The 19,248-nt window shown below is 42.5% G+C and overlaps 1 protein-coding gene and 1 long non-coding RNA gene across 7 annotated transcripts in view; one reads left to right on the top strand and one right to left on the bottom strand.

Annotated features, from left to right (window-relative positions):
• The window catches only part of SIN3A (SIN3 transcription regulator family member A), a 75,287-nt gene that overhangs the window by 31,144 nt on the left and 24,895 nt on the right, over positions 1 to 19,248 (top strand). For all 5 annotated transcript variants that reach the window (XM_072809748.1, XM_072809745.1, XM_072809744.1 and 2 more), the window contains 12 exons: positions 1,246 to 1,352; positions 2,063 to 2,345; positions 3,392 to 3,643; positions 4,521 to 4,673; positions 4,816 to 4,974; positions 6,742 to 6,831; positions 9,530 to 9,648; positions 10,242 to 10,452; positions 10,759 to 10,875; positions 14,012 to 14,250; positions 15,623 to 15,806; positions 17,693 to 18,266. In XM_072809748.1, coding sequence (XP_072665849.1) covers positions 1,246 to 1,352; positions 2,063 to 2,345; positions 3,392 to 3,643; positions 4,521 to 4,673; positions 4,816 to 4,974; positions 6,742 to 6,831; positions 9,530 to 9,648; positions 10,242 to 10,452; positions 10,759 to 10,875; positions 14,012 to 14,250; positions 15,623 to 15,806; positions 17,693 to 18,266 — 2,488 coding nt within the window. The remainder of the gene's footprint in view (positions 1 to 1,245; positions 1,353 to 2,062; positions 2,346 to 3,391; positions 3,644 to 4,520; positions 4,674 to 4,815; positions 4,975 to 6,741; positions 6,832 to 9,529; positions 9,649 to 10,241; positions 10,453 to 10,758; positions 10,876 to 14,011; positions 14,251 to 15,622; positions 15,807 to 17,692; positions 18,267 to 19,248) is intronic.
• The window catches only part of LOC140623343 (uncharacterized), a 33,596-nt gene that overhangs the window by 6,636 nt on the left and 7,712 nt on the right, over positions 1 to 19,248 (bottom strand). The window contains exon 1 of one of the 2 annotated variants that reach the window (XR_012022981.1): positions 2,722 to 2,972. The exons of the other annotated variant lie outside the window; for it this stretch is intronic. This is a non-coding gene — a long non-coding RNA (uncharacterized lncRNA). Of the gene's footprint in view, positions 1 to 2,721; positions 2,973 to 19,248 lie in introns of those variants that run through there. 2 annotated transcript variants of the gene reach the window in all.

Below are 19,248 nucleotides of genomic sequence, written 5' to 3'. Positions count from 1 at the left end.
GTTCTCAACACTGTAGCCAAATTGAGTACACTAAAACAGATACTAAAAATCTAAACTGCCTTTTTTTTTTTTTCCTTTTAAAGAAAAGAGAAAGAGCGCATGTGTGAGGAGGGGAAGGAGCAGAGGAGGGAGAGAATCTTAAGCAGGCTCCTCTTCCAGCCAGGGCCTGATGTGGGACTCGGTACCCTGAGATCATGACTTGAGCCAAGATCAAGAGTCAGACACTTAACCTATTGAGCCACCCAGGCACCCATAAACTGCTTTTTTGTTTGTTTCTGTTTTGTTTTTAAAGATTTTATTTATTTGAGAGAGACAGCATGTGCAAGAGTATGAGCAAGGGGAGGGGCAGAGGGACAAGTCGACTCCCCACTGAGTTTGGAGCCAGATTGGAGACTTATCCCAGAAACCTGAGATCATGACCTGAGCTGGAGTCAGACGCTTAACTTACTGAGCCACCCATGTGCCTCTCCCCTAAACAGTTTTTTAACAAGATTTGCAGGACATTTTGGGATCTAGGCCCTGCTTCCTCTTCGGTCTCCTCTCTTGTCACTCTTCCTGCCACCGTTCTTCCCCTTCACCACAGATCCTTCAGCCAAACTAAACTGTGTTTTCCCAGTGTACCAGATGGTGTCCTGTCTGGGATTATGCTCATGCTGCTTCCTCTGACTTTGTAGGTCTGTCTTCACTTTGGCTAACTTGTACTCATCCTTAGGACTCAGTTTAGACATCACTTCTTGGGGAAGCCCTCCTCCTCCCTTATGTGCCCATAGGTTTTTCTTAGTGCAGAAGTGCCCTTCCCATGTGCTCTCTGGGCATTTTGTGATCACCCACGTACCCTACTGTATCAGGATTCCCGGCTAGATGTGAATGAACTTCTGTAGAGCAGGGACTGTGCCTTGTTTGTCATTGACTCCTTAGTAATTCATGTTGGGCCTGGCACGGTATGTTGTAGTTTAGTAGATACTTGTGAAATGAATAAGTGAATGATATTAATGTGATGATTTTTCACTAATCATTCTCCCCAAAATTATCTAAAGCAAGGCTATAAATTTTATGAATTGATTTTTATTTTAAGCTTGAGTTTTATGGGCATCCATACTAATGTTTAATACTTTCCTGTATATTTATTATATATTTTTATTTCATTTTATTTTCATGTTAATTTTGTTTAGGCATAAATCATTTGTTTTAAATAATTCTTGGCTTATTTTCTTTTTATAACCTTGAGATTTATCCCTGCCTCAGGTGGAGGATGCGCTGTCCTATCTTGACCAGGTGAAGCTGCAGTTTGGTAGTCAGCCTCAGGTCTACAATGATTTCCTTGACATCATGAAGGAATTTAAATCTCAGAGGTAAAAGATCTATGTGGTTGTATTCAAGCTTTGTGCTTGAAATGTTGCTTTTGGAGGGAGGATATTGCTTATTTTCGTACGCTGAAAGATAAAGGATGCCTCCTTTTGGGGAGTTTAATATTTAGGATCATGTCTTTATTTCATGTATTGCTTTCTTGATGACGATTATGGGTCCTGGACTTTGTATTCACCCTGTTGGTTAATTTTCCTTAGCACGTCATCTCAATCAGGGAAGTAGAAGGATAGTGATGAGCCCCACCTGGTCTCGGAGTTGACGTAGGGTACGCTAATATTCTGGCGTGGTTCACTTGCTAGAGTAACTCGTGAAAACTGTGAACACACAATGATTTATCCTCATGTGGTAGAGAGTGGGTCCTGCGTGGGAGTTGCTGCTTTAGATATGCTGTTAAGGATCTGCTTGTTAGGACTGTTATCGTGAATATATGTTGTGTTCAAAATTGTGACCAAACCTCTTTGAATATGAGGCTAAAATTGCTTTGGAATTTCAGAGTTCTTTGTATTTTGTTGATTTGGTGATATGCAGGTTGATTTTACATGTTTTCCTATTCAGAGAACCTAGTGGAATGTGCATTTTTTTCTTACTAGGGTATTGGTAAAGCTTGCCACTTTAACTTTTTGTGGTGTGTGTGTGTGTGTGTGTGTGTGTGTGTGTGTTTGTATGTACATGTTTTGTTTTTTGTTTTAATCAGCATTGACACTCCAGGAGTGATTAGTCGTGTGTCCCAGCTGTTCAAAGGACATCCCGACCTGATTATGGGCTTCAATACCTTCTTGCCCCCTGGCTACAAGATTGAGGTGCAAACCAATGACATGGTGAATGTGACAACTCCTGGCCAGGTTCATCAGATCCCCACCCATGGCATCCAGCCCCAGCCTCAGCCACCACCCCAGCATCCTTCTCAGCCTTCAGCCCAGTCAGCCCCAGCTCCTGCCCAACCAGCTCCTCAGCCCCCACCTGCCAAAGTCAGCAAGGTGAGCACTTGGAATACGTTGCATCAGGTAAAATGCATACCTAGAAAGCACCCTCCTTTGATATTTCCCCTTTATATAGAATTTAGAGACATCAGTTATGGTGATTTCATCACAGAAGCTGAAGTAGTCACATTGGTATAAGATGGTTCACATTTACCTTCCACATACTTAGGTATCTGTTTAGATCAACACATCCATAACTTATAAAGAACTTATTTTGTCCCCACCTCCTGCCTTGTGAACCCATGAGCATCCCAACAGATGGCAACTTTATTGTGTAGTAGTACTTTGATGGCACAGGCAGAAATGATCATCTGATAATCAGATTATGTTACTGCCCACGGGGTCATCATTTTATAAAAGTCACTCCATTTACCAGATTAGGTCATGGCAAGCCAAGCAGAAGATCCCGTTGCTGGTGGTGATGATGGTGGTGGTGTGTACTTGCTCTAGAACTGCACTGTCTGATACAGTAGCCTCTAGCCACATATGGCTGTGTTTAAATTTAAACTAATTAAAATAAATTCAGTTTCTCAGTTGTACTGGCTACATTTCAAGTACTCAGTAGCCCTGGGTAGCTTAGTGGCTATATTCTATAGGACAGTGCAATATGAAAGAACATTGCCATCACTGGAGTTCTATTGGACAGAGGTGGTTTAGAAGATTTTTATGTGGAATTCTGCAACAAGTGTCTTTTGACATTAAAGATCTATGGAGAGTAAGGGTTGATTTTTTTTTTCTTATTATGTTTGCACCTGTTGAGTGAGCTTAAAAATTGCATTAGAAAAATTCTTCCCTGTAATTGGAGATGTAGCCACTTCTCAGGTTGTATTTCGAAAATTTGAAACAAAAATATCTGTATTAGAGAGTGTGAGCCCTTGCACTCCCCATGCCTGCCCAGTGTGATTTGAGTTGGGCTAACTGGCCTGGTCAGAGTAAATAAAGTACATTTGTTGATCAGACACCTTGTTTCTCTTTAGTTTGACCTTTCTTTCCTATGTCAGACCATCTGTATTTCTGAGGAGAATGACTTTTTTTCTTTTTAGCCTTCCCAACTACAAGCACATACTCCAGCCAGTCAGCAGACACCCCCTCTCCCACCATATGCATCCCCACGCTCTCCACCTGTCCAGCCTCATACACCAGTGACAATCTCGTTGGGAACGGCCCCATCCTTGCAGAACAATCAGCCTGTGGAGTTTAATCATGCCATCAACTATGTTAATAAAATCAAGAACAGGTTCCAGGGCCAACCAGACATCTACAAAGCATTTTTGGAAATTTTGCACACATACCAGGTAAGAGAGTTGCCCTTTCAGCATGTCTTAATTAATCAGGTCACATGCTGAGGGCATCTGGTCTGAGAACTTGAATAACCATTATTATGTTCCCTAAGTTTTACTGGAAATCAACAGGTTAAAAACTGTGTGTTTATAAAACTAGTTTGATTTGCCTGACTCTAATTGCTTTGTAACAGCTAGGCAGGATTTTTAAGTTACTGCCCTGTGAAGCAGATGCTTATTATCTGGGCAGTTTAGAGGATGGTTTTTGTAGTGTAGTTCATCTACAGGAGAAGGAGGAGACATTTCTCTAATGTTTTGTGTGTTATTGGTTGGTACTTGTCCCCTGAACCTTCACATATACTATCCTACTTTTATTTATTATTTTTTTTAAATTTTATTTATTTATTTAAGATTTTATTTATTCATGTGAGAGAGAGAGAGAGACAGAGACATAGGCAGAGAAGCAGGCTCCATACAGGGAGCCCGATGTGGGACTCGATCCTGGGACTCCAGCATCACGCCCTGGGCCAAAGGCAGGTGCTAAACCGCTGAGCCACCCAGGAATCCCCTATTTTTTTTTTTTTTAAGGTTATTTATTTGTTTAGTCTCTATACCCAGTGTGGGGCTGGAGCTCATGACCCCAAGATTAAGAGTCACAAGCTCTTCTGAGTCAGCCAGGTGCCCCTCTTCGTAGTTTTGAAAAAATTATCAGCCACCATTTTTCACTCACTTTTCAACTTAAAAGCTTGCGGTTAAAACGGTGCTAAGAACATAGACCTTTCTTAGGCACAGCCCTAGTAGATATCTAATGTCCCAAAAAGTGTGCCGAAGGGAGTTCTTCAAAACAGTGACCCTCTAATTTGCTACCTTCCCATTTGCAATTTCCTGTCAGAAAGAGCAACGAAATGCCAAGGAAGCTGGAGGAAACTACACTCCGGCATTGACTGAACAGGAGGTTTATGCCCAGGTGGCTCGTCTTTTTAAAAATCAGGAAGATCTGTTGTCAGAGTTTGGACAGTTCCTACCAGATGCCAACAGCTCGGTGGTAAGTTTTATCTAGAAAGAACTACACTATTTAGAATTATTATCTTCAATCAGTTAGGAAGCTGGAAACAGAAGGGGACTGTTTCTAAATGATAGTGCTGCTTTGGGTAAGAGAATTAATGTCTTGGATGTGTCTTACTTAGCTTTTAAGCAAAACAACAGCTGAAAAGGTTGATTCTGTGAGAAATGACCATGGAGGCACTGTGAAGAAGCCCCAGCTGAACAACAAGCCTCAGAGGCCCAATCAGAACGGCTGCCAGATCCGTAGGCACTCTGGAACGGGGACCACCCCCCCGGTAAAGGTGAGCATAGGTGACAGCGGCGCACTTGGGACTCTAACGAGCCCTGCCCATGGAACAGCTCTCTTGGGCTGTTCGTGTGTTCTGATCCTAAGCATGTTGTGAGTTGGGTCTTCGATAGTCAGTGAGTTGGTGTATGTCACAGAAACTTGATGCGGAGCTGCTTATCTGGCTTTGCAAAAGAAGGGTAGAGTATCACTGATTACACAAATTACCGAACTTTCTGAGTTTTTATTGTTTTCTCTGTATTTTCTCTCTTCTTTGCTACTAGTCATTATGTCTTTTTATTTGCTGCCCACGGTTTCTGAGACATACTGATTTTTCCCTTCGTCTGATTTGATGCCTTCAACCTGCCCTACGATAATAAGAGGGAAGGTTATTAAGCTTGATAATTATTTCAGAAGTAAGTCCGTGGTCTCTAAGGTCCTCCTGTGAGTAAAGTATATATACTTTGTGAGTTCTTTGGTCTAGAGGCCTTTGTGGGGTTGTCAGATCTTAATCTGTATCCCCGTAATCTCCAGGGCAGGACCCGACCTTCAGGCTGTAGCAGAGGGGCATCTTAAATTTGTTAGTGACCTATCACAGGATGCTTCTTGTTCTAGTAAACACTGACGTCCTGCCTGCAAAAGCTAAGCCTGTTCTCTTCCTCTTTGATGTAACGCAGCTGTGCTAGGGAGAGAGCTAGATGCATGTACTGAATGTTGCTTTAATGAATTCTAAAGCAACATGTAATGTGGAAGAGGTGGACGTGTCTGCAGAATCTAATTAATGAATAATAAAAGTGGAATTTCTAACAGTAGGAGGTGAACAAGCAGACAACTAACTACAAAGACTGACATGTTAGGTATTGCTCACACTTTTGAAAGACTATTGTTCAGTGTTGGTAATGGCTTTTCCTTTTGAAAGCAAGTTGAACATAGTAATAGTTTATATCTCTTTACTTTAGGGAAGAGCATTACATGGGTAGCAAGAATCAGGTTGGCAGTTAAGCTCCACTCGCATCAGTCCCCTCCCACACTGATCACCCTCAGGTGGAAACACTAGAAAAGGGGATGAGAATTCCCTACCTGCTTTTCTCCTTAGGCAGCATAAGCAGTAGAGGCTTTGGTTCTTAGTGTACTCTGAGGTGGTCAAGGTAAATGTGCTGCTTTTCTCAGAGTTTGTACATGTCTTCACAGGTAGGTGAGAGATGGCTTTTTAAAAGTGAAATTTTGCCAGACAGCTATGTCACAGCTTATTCATTCCCTTTGAGAAAGTAAGCTTAAATTGGTCCGGGTGGATATTGCTGACAAGAGAGTCATTCCTTCTCTTAGGAAAATAAACTGCTTCACTTTTTCATGAATTTTTAAAATTGAATTATAATTAAAGGTTGAGGATTGATTTCTATCCACTTGTGGCAGTGTGTTCCAACTCTGCCTCCACTCTAGGATGAGGTAGCAGCGCTAGGTTCCAAAATACAGTTACTTTTGGCTAATGGAAAAAGTAAGGACAGTCTGTTATCACAGTAATGCTGTGACCATTGGTAGAGAGAATATTTGGGAAATAGAATGATCTTAAGCCTGGGAGGGTGGGGGACCCAACAGGCAAACTGTGAGATGGAGAAGGTGGGTGGAAATCCTTTAGAGTGTAAAGTGAGAGAAACAAATTCTCTCATTTGTTTCAAATTACTAATCAGTGGTCAGTGATGGATCCACTGAACACAGATGAAAATAAAACCCCAGGAACGTCACTCTTTGGATCTTACATGTTGGTGTTTTTCCTTCTTTGCAGAAGAAACCTAAACTGCTCAGCCTAAAGGATTCCTCCATGGCAGATGCCAGCAAGCACGGTGTAGGAACTGAATCCTTATTTTTTGATAAGGTAATGATTGAATTAGATTTGATATAGGCTACTAATGGCAAAAGAAAATCACCCTGTCCCCAAGAAGACTTTGTTTTAGAAGCTTCAAGCTGATTAGGACTTTCTCCTTGTTATCATGGTTTCTAAGTTGTAGGGTCCTTTCAGGCCACTGGAACCGTAGCATTGTCTGTTTGGGTTTTGTGAAGCAGTTTACGGCATTTCCTATAGTGGAAGACTGCTTTTAAAAATGCATGATGTTACTCTTTTTTTTTTTTTATTTTTATTTATGATAGTCACAGAGAGAGAGAGAGAGAGAGAGAGGCAGAGACACAGGCAGAGGGAGAAGCAGGCTCCATGCACCGGGAGCCCGATGTGGGATTCGATCCGGGGTCTCCAGGATCGCGCCCCGGGCCAAAGGCAGGCGCCAAACCGCTGCGCCACCCAGGGATCCCATGATGTTACTCTTGAAAGATGTTTGGGGCTCCCAGTTGTTGATAATCCAAGTCGGTCCAGTTGTTGAGGACTTCAGATGACTTGTAATCTTCTAATTGCTTGTGGCATTTATTTGTGGTATCATATATAGGGTTTGTGTGAGTTTTGATTTACTTGTATGTTTTCAGAGTTCCCTAGGTGATCCTGAGACGTAGCCAGTGGTGCAATGACTGGTGTAAACAGTGTGTGTGGTAGATTGGTTTAACTCTCCTCCTGTGTCTGACTTCCTCCTTGGAGTCAACTTGATTAGCAGGCTGCTTTTATCAGGGTAATTGATAACTGTCAGACTTCTCACTGGCAGGAACCAGCCTGGGTTGATCTGGTGCAGATTTACTCTATCTTGCACCTTTGTGTTTTTGCAAAGGGCAGGTGTTTTTAGCATCTCTGTGATTGGCTTCTCCTGGGCTCTCTCCAGCCTTCTGTGCCTGAGTGAGCTGTCCTGCCTAACAGTTGAATCCCTGGCTCTTGAACAGTTTCCGGGGGCTGCCTGGGCACTTGGAGGGAAATGCCGACAAGTGACAATGAAAGACTGGAGGGGTGCGGCGTAAATAAGTTAAATTTTTAAAGAGTGATGATATTTGTTTGTTCTTGGAGTACTTCTTTCTCAGAGGTAGATGCTGATATGTAGTTGACCCTTGAATAATGTGGGTTGAAAACTTGAGTGTAACTTGTGGCTTCCCCAAAACTCACTGTTAACCAGAAGCTTTACTGATGATATTTAACACTCGAGTAACACTTACTTGGCATGCTCTATGTATGATATACTGTATAATAAGCTAGAGAAAAGAAAATGTTATTAAAATCAGAAAGGAAATACCTTACAGTGCTGTATGTCAAAATTCAGGTGTAGGCGGACACAGTTCAGACCCATGTTGTTCAGAGGTCAGCTGTATAGATGAAATGTCTGAAATTTGCTTTAAAATTCAGTGGTGGAGGAAATGGTTATAGATGAAATAGAATTTACTATGTGTTGATCATTGAGCCTGGGCCAGGTACATGGGGTTCACTACACTGTTTGGTCTACTTCTCTGTGTGTTTAAAGACTAATAAAAATTTAAAAGTGAGTATGGTGTATAGTACCAAAAGTACAGTTTTCTTTCATCTTTAGCTTTGAAAACTAATATTCCATATAGTGTCTACTGACAGTTGTAAAAGTATACAGGAGCCTGGATAAAGGGTTATTGCTAAACTACTTGGTTTGGTGAGGATCTGTCTACAGTCCTCATTAAAGGACCACAATATTAAATATTTACTCATTTACTTGGCTGGATTGCTCATCTAGCCAGGCTAGTTTTACCTTGTGTATGCTATTGAACATTTTTAGATTTTTGGACATTAAAATGTTCAGGATTATAAGTGGAAGAAGGAAAAGGATCAGGTCAGAGGGCAGAAGTGTCTTAAGAAATTATTCAGGGCATCTGGGTGGGTCAGTGGTTGAGCATCTTTGGCTCAGGTCATGATTCCAGGGTCCTGGGATCAAGTCCCGCATCCGGCTCCCCATGGGGAGCCTGCTTCTCCCTCTGCCTCTCTAGACTCTGTCTCTCTTGAATAAATAAATAAAATCTTTTAAAAAGAAAGAAAAATTATTCAAGGTTACCAGAGTTTGAAGACAGTGTTGACAAAGAGTCTTGCTGTAAGCATCTGTTAGAAGCAACAAAAACTAGGTTAACTAGTTTTTGGTAGGGTAACTAGGTATCATCAAGTAACTTTAAATTTCCCCAATCTTGTGGGACTCTTGGGTGGCTCAGTGGTTGAACATCTGCCTTTGGCTCAGGGTGTGATCTCCAGGTCCTAGGATCAAGTCCCACATCAGGCTACTCTCCTGGAACCTGCTTCTCCCTCTGCCTATGTCTCTGCCTCTCTCCTTGTCTCTCATGAATGAATAAATAAATAATAAAATCTAATAAATAAATAAATTTTCCCAATCTTTTATTTTTATTTTTTTATTTTTTAAGATTTTATTTATTCATGAGAGACGCGGAGAGAGGCAGAGACATAGGCAGAGGGAGAAGCAGGCTTCACACAGGGAGCCCCGTGTGGGACTCGATCGTGGGACTCCAGGGTCATGCCCTGAGCCAAAGGCAGAAGCTCAACTGCTGAGCCACCCAGGCATCCCAATTTGCCCAATTTTTTTTTTTTTTTAATTTTTTTTGCTCAATCTTTTAAAAGGAGTCCAGCATCTTTTGATGCCCCATCTAACTGTTTCTCTTCTGATTGTCTCCGTAAGGTCCGAAAGGCTCTGAGGAGCGCAGAGGCCTATGAGAATTTCCTGCGTTGTCTTGTTATCTTTAACCAGGAGGTGATCTCTCGGGCTGAGCTTGTGCAGCTAGTCTCTCCTTTCCTGGGGTAAGTGGAGTGAGGGGCTAAGTCCTGGTGTGCGGTATGGAGGTGGGGGTATGTGATAAGCAAAAATAATTTTGATCATCGTAAGTCAGTTAGTTGACTCATAAAATGTCAGTGTCATAGGAGTCCTCTGGGAATTCTTCTAGTTTAACTCTACAGATGGAAAAATAGGCAAAGAGGGCATCAGCCAAGACCAGTGGTTTCCCAAGGCGCTGACCAGTGTTGGATGTTTATAGAGACCAGTCTCTTCTAGGGTTCTAGAATTTTGACTGTATTTGATAACCTAAGAATGATCTGAGCATTAAAGTGGTCTTCTCGATTAGAAGAACAGCGGGTTATTGCTTAGTTTCAGTGTAGCTCTTCCATCAGCACCCTAACTGGTCTTGGAGTGCTCTATAAGAAGAAGGGAAGCCAGATACCCAGAAGCAGGACTTCTTAGGCAGGAAATAATAATTGTCATTGGAATTAGTCCCTGGTAGCAGAGGGGACCAAATCTGTCCCTGGTAGCAGACCCAACACCAAATAGTAGCAGCCATACCTCAGGATAACTGCACCATGCTTCTAATTGCTCACCAGTTTTTGGTTTGATTCTTCAGGAAATTCCCTGAATTGTTTAATTGGTTTAAAAACTTTCTGGGCTATAAGGAGTCTGTACATCTGGAAACCTTTCCAAAGGAACGAGCCACAGAGGGCATTGCCATGGAGATAGATTATGCTTCTTGTAAACGGTTGGGCTCCAGCTATCGAGCCCTACCAAAGAGTTACCAGCAGCCCAAGTGTACAGGACGGACTCCTCTCTGCAAAGAGGTAAGGCCTTCCCTAGAAAGGACCAGCCCTGAATTTTCTGCTTCCTCTGGAAGGGAGTGACACCAGGGTTCAAGAATTTATGTGAATGAGGAAATCAAGACCCTTCTCTGTCTTTTCTCAGAAGAAAATGTTGTATGCTTCTATCCAGAACCTTTTCCATCTTTTGCAAACTTGCTAAAGGTGAAAGCTGTAATGTTAGTAGTTTTTCCCATCCCCTAGGGTTGTGTCTGTCTTTTTACTGAGAATGCTTAATCACTGGAAAGCTTTGTTACACTTTGGCTTCAGTTTCTCTTCTTTTACCCAAAGGTTTTAAATGATACTTGGGTTTCCTTCCCTTCCTGGTCTGAGGACTCCACCTTTGTTAGTTCCAAGAAAACCCAGTATGAAGAACACATCTATCGTTGTGAAGATGAGCGCTTTGAGGTACAAGCTCCTTTATCATTTGAAGGTTGTAGAAATGAGAGGCACTAAATGCTAAAATATCTTAAATATAACTATCTGTGAGGCTTGGCTTTTTAAGACTGAAGAGCCAAAAGCTCATGTTCTTCAGTAGTAAATGCTTTATGAATTCATCAATATATTAGTAATATCTTAGGGCAAAGTGACCTATCTAGGCCACTTTAACCCTTTTAAAGTTATCCATTGATGGCTGAATAATAATTCCTTGAATTTTTAATGGTGTTTTAAAGGTTATTGTGTTTTACAGGGTATATGAAACAGTATCTTAAGGCTGACTGGACTTTCTTAAAGAGGTTTAATTATTTAAAGTGTGTATTATTCTTAGCGGGTATCTTGACATGGTTAGCAAACCAGCTCTCCTGTGAGAACTGGAATTCTTCTCTCTGTATCTGCTATGGATTTGGCTCCTTGTGAAAGAAAGCGAAATTAGGGCTTTATTTCAAAGTAGTTGGGAGGGTAAGAGGCTGGAGTAAGTGAGGTGATAGTCTGTGTACCGGGAGTAGGAGTACTAAGAGTGGGCTTAGAATCCCTGGTGTGTTAAAACGTCTAGCTCACTGATCTCATCAACAAAAAAATGTGTTTGAAGAAGTAAAATGATGTGTATCCTATTTAATGTATTTATTATATAAAAGTGGCCTCACTTACACATATAAATGAGAGAGAGAGATCTTTTTTTTTAATCCATGCTGATTTAGCTCTGCCAGCCATCCCCCTTCACACTTTACTCAGCTGTTTCTGGCATGTCTTGAATGAAAGGCCACATGTTGCTTGGCTACTGGCAGGTGACTAGCCCCAGTGTTCATGAGGAGTTTCAGCCATTTGCACAAAATAAAATCATGACATGCTAACTTCCATGGAAAGTTTTATCAGGCTAAAGAAAGCATTTCCTTGTTACCTATGTTTAGTAAGTTTAGATAAGGAGGTAGAAGGCAGAGATTGGCATCTTTTTTCTGACAGGATGTTCCTATTCTCAGCTGGTGTGCCTGTGAAAGGCAAGCACTGCATTTCCCATTTGTGATTACAGGAATGATGATGAAGGTGTGCGTGCATGTGCTTAGGATGGGCTAGTTTGAAGGAGCATTCCATTATACATCAGGATAAGTTACTGATCCTGCAGTGTGGACAACCCCCAGATTTCAGTGGGCTTGAAAAAACATGCCTTTCTTGATCATGCTACATGTGCTTTGATATTTGGTAGGAGATCCTGCTCATCAAAATTACTTTGGGGACCTAGGCAGACCAAGTATCATCGTCTTGAATATTGCGAGTCACTGAAGGGAAAAGAGCTCAGAAGTCTTACCCTCTTAGATGCTCTAGCTTAGAAGTCACAAACATTACTTCAACTCACCTGTCCACAAACTCATTGGAACTAGGTAGATGACTCTCTTCTACCACAAGGGAGCCGGGAAGTTCAGTTCATCACTTGTCCATAATCAGGTGAAAGGGACCAGAAATACTGGACAAAATGAGTACCACAGTCCCCAAGCTAGAATTTTTTTTTTTTTAAGATTTTATTTATTTATTCATGAGAGAGAGGCAGAGACACAGGCAGAGGGAGAAGCAGGCTTCCTGCAAGGAGTCCCATGTGGGACTCAGTCCCGATCCTGGATCCCAGGATCACGCCCTGAGCCTAAGGCAGACGCTCAACCACTGAGCCACTCAGGCGTCCCCCAAGTTAGAAAATTTAAGGAACTCTCTTCTTCCTTCTTCCTTCTTCTTCCTTCCTCCTTCCTCCTTCTTCCTTCTTTTACCTGAGAGAGTGCACACACCTGAGAGGGGGAGGGGCAGAGAGAGAAAATCTCAAGCAGATTCCATGCTGATCCCTACCTTGGGCTCAATCTCACGACCTAGAGATTCTGACCTGAGCCAAAACCAAGAGTTGGACACTCAACTGACTGCACTACCCAGGCGCCCCTAGGGAACAATTCTGTAGACAGTTGGTTTATAGGGCCTCAAGACTTGCCGTTTACTTTGTTTTCTGTTTCTCATTTAGAAAATCTTGTGTGAAGCCTAGGAAAAGAGTTATTAGAGGTTGCCAGTCATATCCTTAACCAGATATGGCTAGGCCCTTGCCAGAAAGTAAGTGCGAGGAGTTCTGTTAAAATTTAAATGATTGGGATCCCTGGGTGGCGCAGCGGTTTGGCGCCTGCCTTTGGCCCAGGGCGCGATCCTGGAGACCCGGGATTGAATCCCACGTCGGGCTCCCGGTGCATGGAGCCTGCTTCTCCCTCTGCCTGTGTCTCTGCCTCTCTCTCTCTCTCTCTCTCTCTCTCTCTGGGTGACTATTATAAATAAAAAAAAATTAAAAAAAAATTTAAATGATTACCCACAAATACAACGTTGAAGTCCTTAAGGAATGATAGTCACTGCTCTTATTACTGGATATAGAACAAGGCTATTAAATATTTAAATATTTTAAGTTACCCTGAGAAACCTTACACATAATACTGATTTATCTTGGGCAGCCCTGTTGGCTCAGCGGTTTAGCGCCGCCTTCGGCCCAGGGCGTGATCCTAGAGACCCGGGATCGAGTCCCACATCGGGCTCCCTGCGTGGAGCCTGCTTCTCCCTCTGCCTGTGTCTCTGCCTCTCTCTCTCTCTCTGTGTCTCTCATGAATGAATAAATAAAATCTTAAAAAAAAAAAAAAAGACTGATTTATCTTGAATGGTCTTCTGAGGATTGTTGTGTGTTTTGTTTCATTTTATTTTATCATTTGTAACAGGTCTTAGCAATCCAGGAAAGTTCAGGGGAAAGTGTCAGTAAGGTTGCCTCCTATGAGGTCCCTCTGATTTGGGGTTAGTAGTCCTAAACAAAGCACATTGGTGGTGTTAGAAGTAACGACTACCACTTTTCTATCATTTATTGGATATTATGTGCCAGGCCTTGCACTAAACCCTTTATTTGGGTTATATCATTTCATCTAGAAAATAGCCTCTGAGAATAGGTGGTGTTATCCCTACTTTATTGATAAGCAAATACAATTTTGTGTGGCTGCTATGGCGGAGCTAGGATTCAAGTCCAAGGAATTTGACTCCATACTTCATACTCCAGACCGCTATTCTATTATAAATCCTGAGCACACTTTGTCTTTTGCTTTAGCTTGATGTAGTTTTAGAGACCAATCTGGCAACGATTCGGGTTCTGGAAGCAATACAGAAGAAGCTTTCTCGCTTGTCTGCTGAGGAACAAGCCAAATTTCGCTTGGACAACACCCTTGGGGGCACGTCGGAAGTTATTCATCGAAAAGCACTCCAGAGGATATATGCTGATAAAGCAGCTGACATCATCGATGGTCTGAGGAAGAACCCCTCCATTGCCGTCCCAATTGTCCTTAAAAGGTAACTGAATATGTTCTTCGTGCTTTAGTGTGCTTCGTGACAGGTTCGGTGTCCCCTTAAATACGGCCTTCATTTTCAACCTGGTTATTCCATGAGGCCTCTATTTCACCTCAATGCTGGTGGTTGGAAATTAGGTGCAGCATGGGATAGTGGAGCTTCTTGAAGGGTTTCTGTGTAACCAGCAATAGAGAACAAACCTTGAAAGTCCACAGTGGAATGCTCTGTGTGTTTAAGGGAATATTTTAAAATACAGAAAAGAACAGAGCAGAATACAGCCACCCACATTCCTGCCACTCAGTACTAACCATTGTTAACATCTTTGTTTTTTAATAAGAAAAATCTCTTTGTCTTTGTAAAATTGGTGGTTTATTTAAAAAGACTTACTAGCTTGGCATTTTTACCAAGAACATCTTACCTCCTGACAAGCCTTCGGCCTGAGGTGTACAGGGGCTGTTGTACCCACATAAGACCAGGCATCAAGGAGGAGGCCAGACCTAGGGTGAGCCCCAGGCTCCTTTAAGTCCATGGCTCTTTGGACCACATGGAATCCCAGCTAACAGCTGGGTCCTCTTTCAGTTCCACCTGAGACGGGTGGTGCAAACTCTTGTCTGCTGCACAGCTCACAGATGCCCAGATTTTATTGTTCCTCCCCAGACTTTGCTCAAGAGCTGGCACAGGCTTTTTCTCTTCTTGCCATGCCAGCAGCATTTAACTTTGGCTTTGAGACGTAGGATATTCTTCAGTTCTAGTGCTGGTTTTGATTTTACTTTCTTCTACACTTCTAGAGTGTTAAGATCTGTTGTTACCATCAGAAATTCCCAAATTGTGTGCAAAGGAGCATTACTGTGCAAGTTCTTTGCTCTTGGACTTCTGCATTTATATTAGCATAGTGAACATTCTTAGAAGTCCTGCAGCAAAGAGATGTGCTTGTTTTAGCCGGCCAAGAAAGTAAACCCCTTTTTAAGGGTATTGGGTGGAATGATGTTGAGAAATAACTATTCGAGGTAAGATTTCTGACTTTGGGACAAATCACTTCCCCTAAATAAGTCCTGGAGGAGTTATTTCCTCATGTAACAGAGTTCAAGCCTGGATTGAATAACAATATAACAATTTCAGTAACAGTATCCCAAGTTGCCAATAATTTTGACAGACCTGTTATATCTTTTGACTTTTGAAAGAAAGTAAGTCTGACACATTTCCCACTTGGAAACCTTGGAGAGTAGGCGCTGTCATCCCTATTTTCCCAATAAGGAAACAGAGTCTAGTATGGCAGAGCCAGGATTCAAATCCAAAGAGTTTAACTCCCTCCCTTAGAACTCCCACATCCGAATTCCCATGTCTTGTCCTTTCCACACCCCCCACCCCTCACCAGATTGAAGATGAAAGAGGAAGAATGGCGAGAAGCTCAGAGAGGATTTAACAAGGTGTGGAGAGAGCAAAATGAGAAATACTACTTGAAGTCTTTGGACCACCAGGGCATCAACTTTAAACAGAACGACACCAAGGTCCTGAGGTCAAAGAGCTTACTCAACGAGATTGAGAGCATCTATGATGAGGTGAGTGGGAAGTTTCTCTATCTGTGAGAGGACCCCAGTCTTTATGTTCAGCCTGGCTTTGATTCCTGGAAATTATCTTTGTTATATGAAAGAAGACCCTCCGAGACAAGGTGATTCTTGCTTCAAAACTGTCACAGACTTCTATTCCTGATTCTACATTTTAAATCTAAGCCTCACCTTTATTCCTAAACTGCTTTACTAGTTTCCCAGTTTACTATCCTGGCTTTGTCTGTGCCTGCTGCCTCCCTCCTCCACTTGTCTTCCCGTCTGTTTCCCTCAAAATGATACCTTTTCTCATTCACGTAGCTCCTCTCAACTTCCCACAACCAAAACACTTATCATTAATCCCCAGACACTTTCTAATCGTTGTTTATTCAGGATACTTACCAGGAGTGTATATAGTACTGGGAGCCAGGGTACAGAGATGATTAAGAAATTAATCCTGCTTTCTTGGACAAGCTCACAGTCATGGGGTGGGGATAGACACATAAATATAGTATGATTGAGAATTCCTAAAAGTTATGTGATCTTGAGTTTAAAAAAAATGTTTTTAAAAAAAAATAAAAAATAAAAAAATAAAAAAAATAAAAAAAATGTTTTTGGACAGCCCCGGTGGCGCAGCGGTTTAGCGCCGCCTGCAGCCTAGGGCGTGATCCTGGAGACCCGAGATCCAGTCCCATGTCAGGTTCCCTGCATGGAGCCTGCTTCTCCCTCTGCCTGTGTCTCTGCCTGCCTCTCTCTCTCTCTGTCTCTATGAATAAATAAATAAATAATCTTTAAAAATAAAATAAAATAATGTTTTTTATCATGAAAATGTCAAACATATGTGAAAAGGGAGAGAATAGTAAAATGAGCTCTTCTATAAGCTTAAATAAGCATCTCTATTTTGCCAATTGTTTTAAATCAATCTGTCACCTCCCACACCCCTACCCCAGATTCTTCTTCTTCTTCTTCTTTTTTTTTTTTTTTTTTAAGATTTTATTTATTTATTAATGAGAGACACAGAGAGAGGCAGAGACATTGGTAGAGGGAGAAGTAGGCTCCCCATAGAGAGCCTGATGCGGGACTCGATCCCAGGACCCCAGGATTGCAACCTGAGCCAAAGGCCAGATGCTCAACCACTGAGCTACCCCAGTGGCCCTCACCCAAGATTCTAGACCTCCAGTCGTAGGCCTCTTGTTGTATCCTCCATATCCATAAATACTAATACAGAATTTTATTTTATTTTTTTATTTTTAAAGGTTTTATTTATTTATTCATGAGAAACAGAAAGAGAGAGGCAGAGACACAGAGAGAGAGAGAAGCAGGCTCCATGCAGGGAGCCCGACACGGGACCTGATCCCGGGTCTCCAGGATCATGCCCTGAGCCAAAGGCAGGCAGGCGCTAAACTGCTGAGCCACCCATGCCTCCCCACTAATACAGAATTTTATTTTATTTTTTATTTTATTTTTTTTAAACCTCACACTTCTTTTTTTTTTTTTTATGATAGTCACAGAGAGAGAGAGGCAGAGACACAGGCAGAGGGAGAAGCAGGCTCCATGCAGGGAGCCCGATGTGGGACTCGATCCCGGGTCTCCAAGATCACACCCCAGGCCGCAGGCGGCGCCAAACCGCTGCGCCACCGGGGCTGCCCTAATACAGAATTTTAAAAGATAGTCCCAATTTTGTCCAATTGTCCCCAGTAAGTCTTCACAATCTAGAAGAACCACTATTATGGTGTTAAACCACACCTCCCGCATTATCTAGATCTGTTTCTGCAAGTTTCAGATTAGAAAACAGTTGCCACTATGGTTGATAATGGCATGTACTGCTGGTGCCGTCTCGTAGGTCTGTTTGTTGTTGCTGGAGATATGTCATATAATACTTTGCGTCTCTCTCCTATTAGAGGCAAGAGCAGGCTACAGAAGACAATGCTGGTGTACCTATTGGCCCACACCTCTCACTTGCATATGAAGACAAACAGATTCTGGAAGATGCTGCTGCTTTGATTATCCACCACGTGAAGAGGCAGACAGGCATTCAGAAGGAGGACAAGTATAAAATCAAGCAAATTATGCATCACTTCATTCCAGATCTGCTCTTTGCTCAGAGAGGTGATCTCTCGGATGTGGAGGAAGAGGAAGAAGAAGAGATGGATGTAGATGAAGCCACAGGGGCAGCTAAGAAGCACAATGGTGTTGGGGGCAGTCCCCCAAAGTCCAAGCTACTGTTTAGTAACACAGCAGCTCAGAAGTTACGAGGGATGGATGAAGTGTACAACCTTTTCTATGTTAATAACAACTGGTATATCTTTATGCGACTGCACCAGATCCTCTGCTTGCGGCTCTTGCGGATTTGTTCCCAAGCTGAACGGCAAATTGAAGAAGAAAACCGAGAGAGAGAGTGGGAACGGGAAGTGCTGGGCATAAAACGAGACAAGAGTGACAGCCCTGCCATCCAGCTGCGTCTCAAAGAACCTAGTGAGTGGCTTAGGCTCTTGGTTTCTGACAATGTGAGGAATTGGGGGCCCTCAGAGCCGAATTAGACTCAAGACCGCTTTCTTTTAGACATATAGAGCATGGGCAGGCAGGCCTAAGAGCCTGACCAGGGTTCAGATCCTAGCTTGGCAATTGATTGGGTGTGTGACCTTACTTGAGCTCCCCATCCTGCGTGCCTGTAAAATGGAGGTGCTCCTTTATACTTTGTGGGTTTGTTGGGAGAATTGGGGAAAGTATGCAGAGCACCCTGTGCAGTGCTAGGATCATGGACGTTCATTGGCTGCTACCATGGACACCTGGGGAGGGGCTGGCAGTTGTCATCAGTTTCCCAAATGGCAGATCTTTGGTGTTTTGCAGAGTGTATTCAAGGACAGGGTGGGACTCAAATGTCACAGTCCTTTCTGCTTCATGACAGAATATAAATTCCTAGTTCATGCCTAACAGATGCAGATTTTCTTAGATATGTTTGGGCAAGACTTTAGCCACTGGGGTCCATGGCTCTTAATAAATAGAAATAGTTTATGGAAAGGAGATTGGAAGTCAAGAGATGGTGTGAGAGAGCAGATCAGACAGGACAAGAATGAAGATAGCAGAGGAAAAGGAAAATAAATGCAAACTGAGGAAGCCACTACATGCTTTACATAATTCTAATTCTCTGTTGCCTGCTTCTAGATAATATAAATTACGTGTTTGAGCTGTGAGCCAAAAACTTTTTTCATGGAGCCTTTCTTCTGTGCCGTAGAAGAAACAGCCAGTCTGTGGAGTGGATTATTTTATTTTACTTTATTTTATTTTATTATTTATTTAGATTATATTTATTTATTCATGAAAGAGACACAGAGAGAGGAAGAGACACAGGCAGAGGGAGAAGCAGGCTCTATGCAGGGAGCCGATGTGGGACTCGATCCTGGGGCTCCAGGATCAGGCCCGGGGCTAAAGGCTGGCACTAAACCGTTGAGCCACC

Source organism: Canis lupus, chromosome 32 (assembly GCF_048164855.1).
Source record: "Canis lupus baileyi chromosome 32, mCanLup2.hap1, whole genome shotgun sequence".
Taxonomy (NCBI): Eukaryota; Metazoa; Chordata; class Mammalia; order Carnivora; family Canidae; genus Canis; species Canis lupus.
Note: the sequence above shows the minus strand (reverse complement) of the source record. Positions and strands in the feature narration are given on the sequence as shown.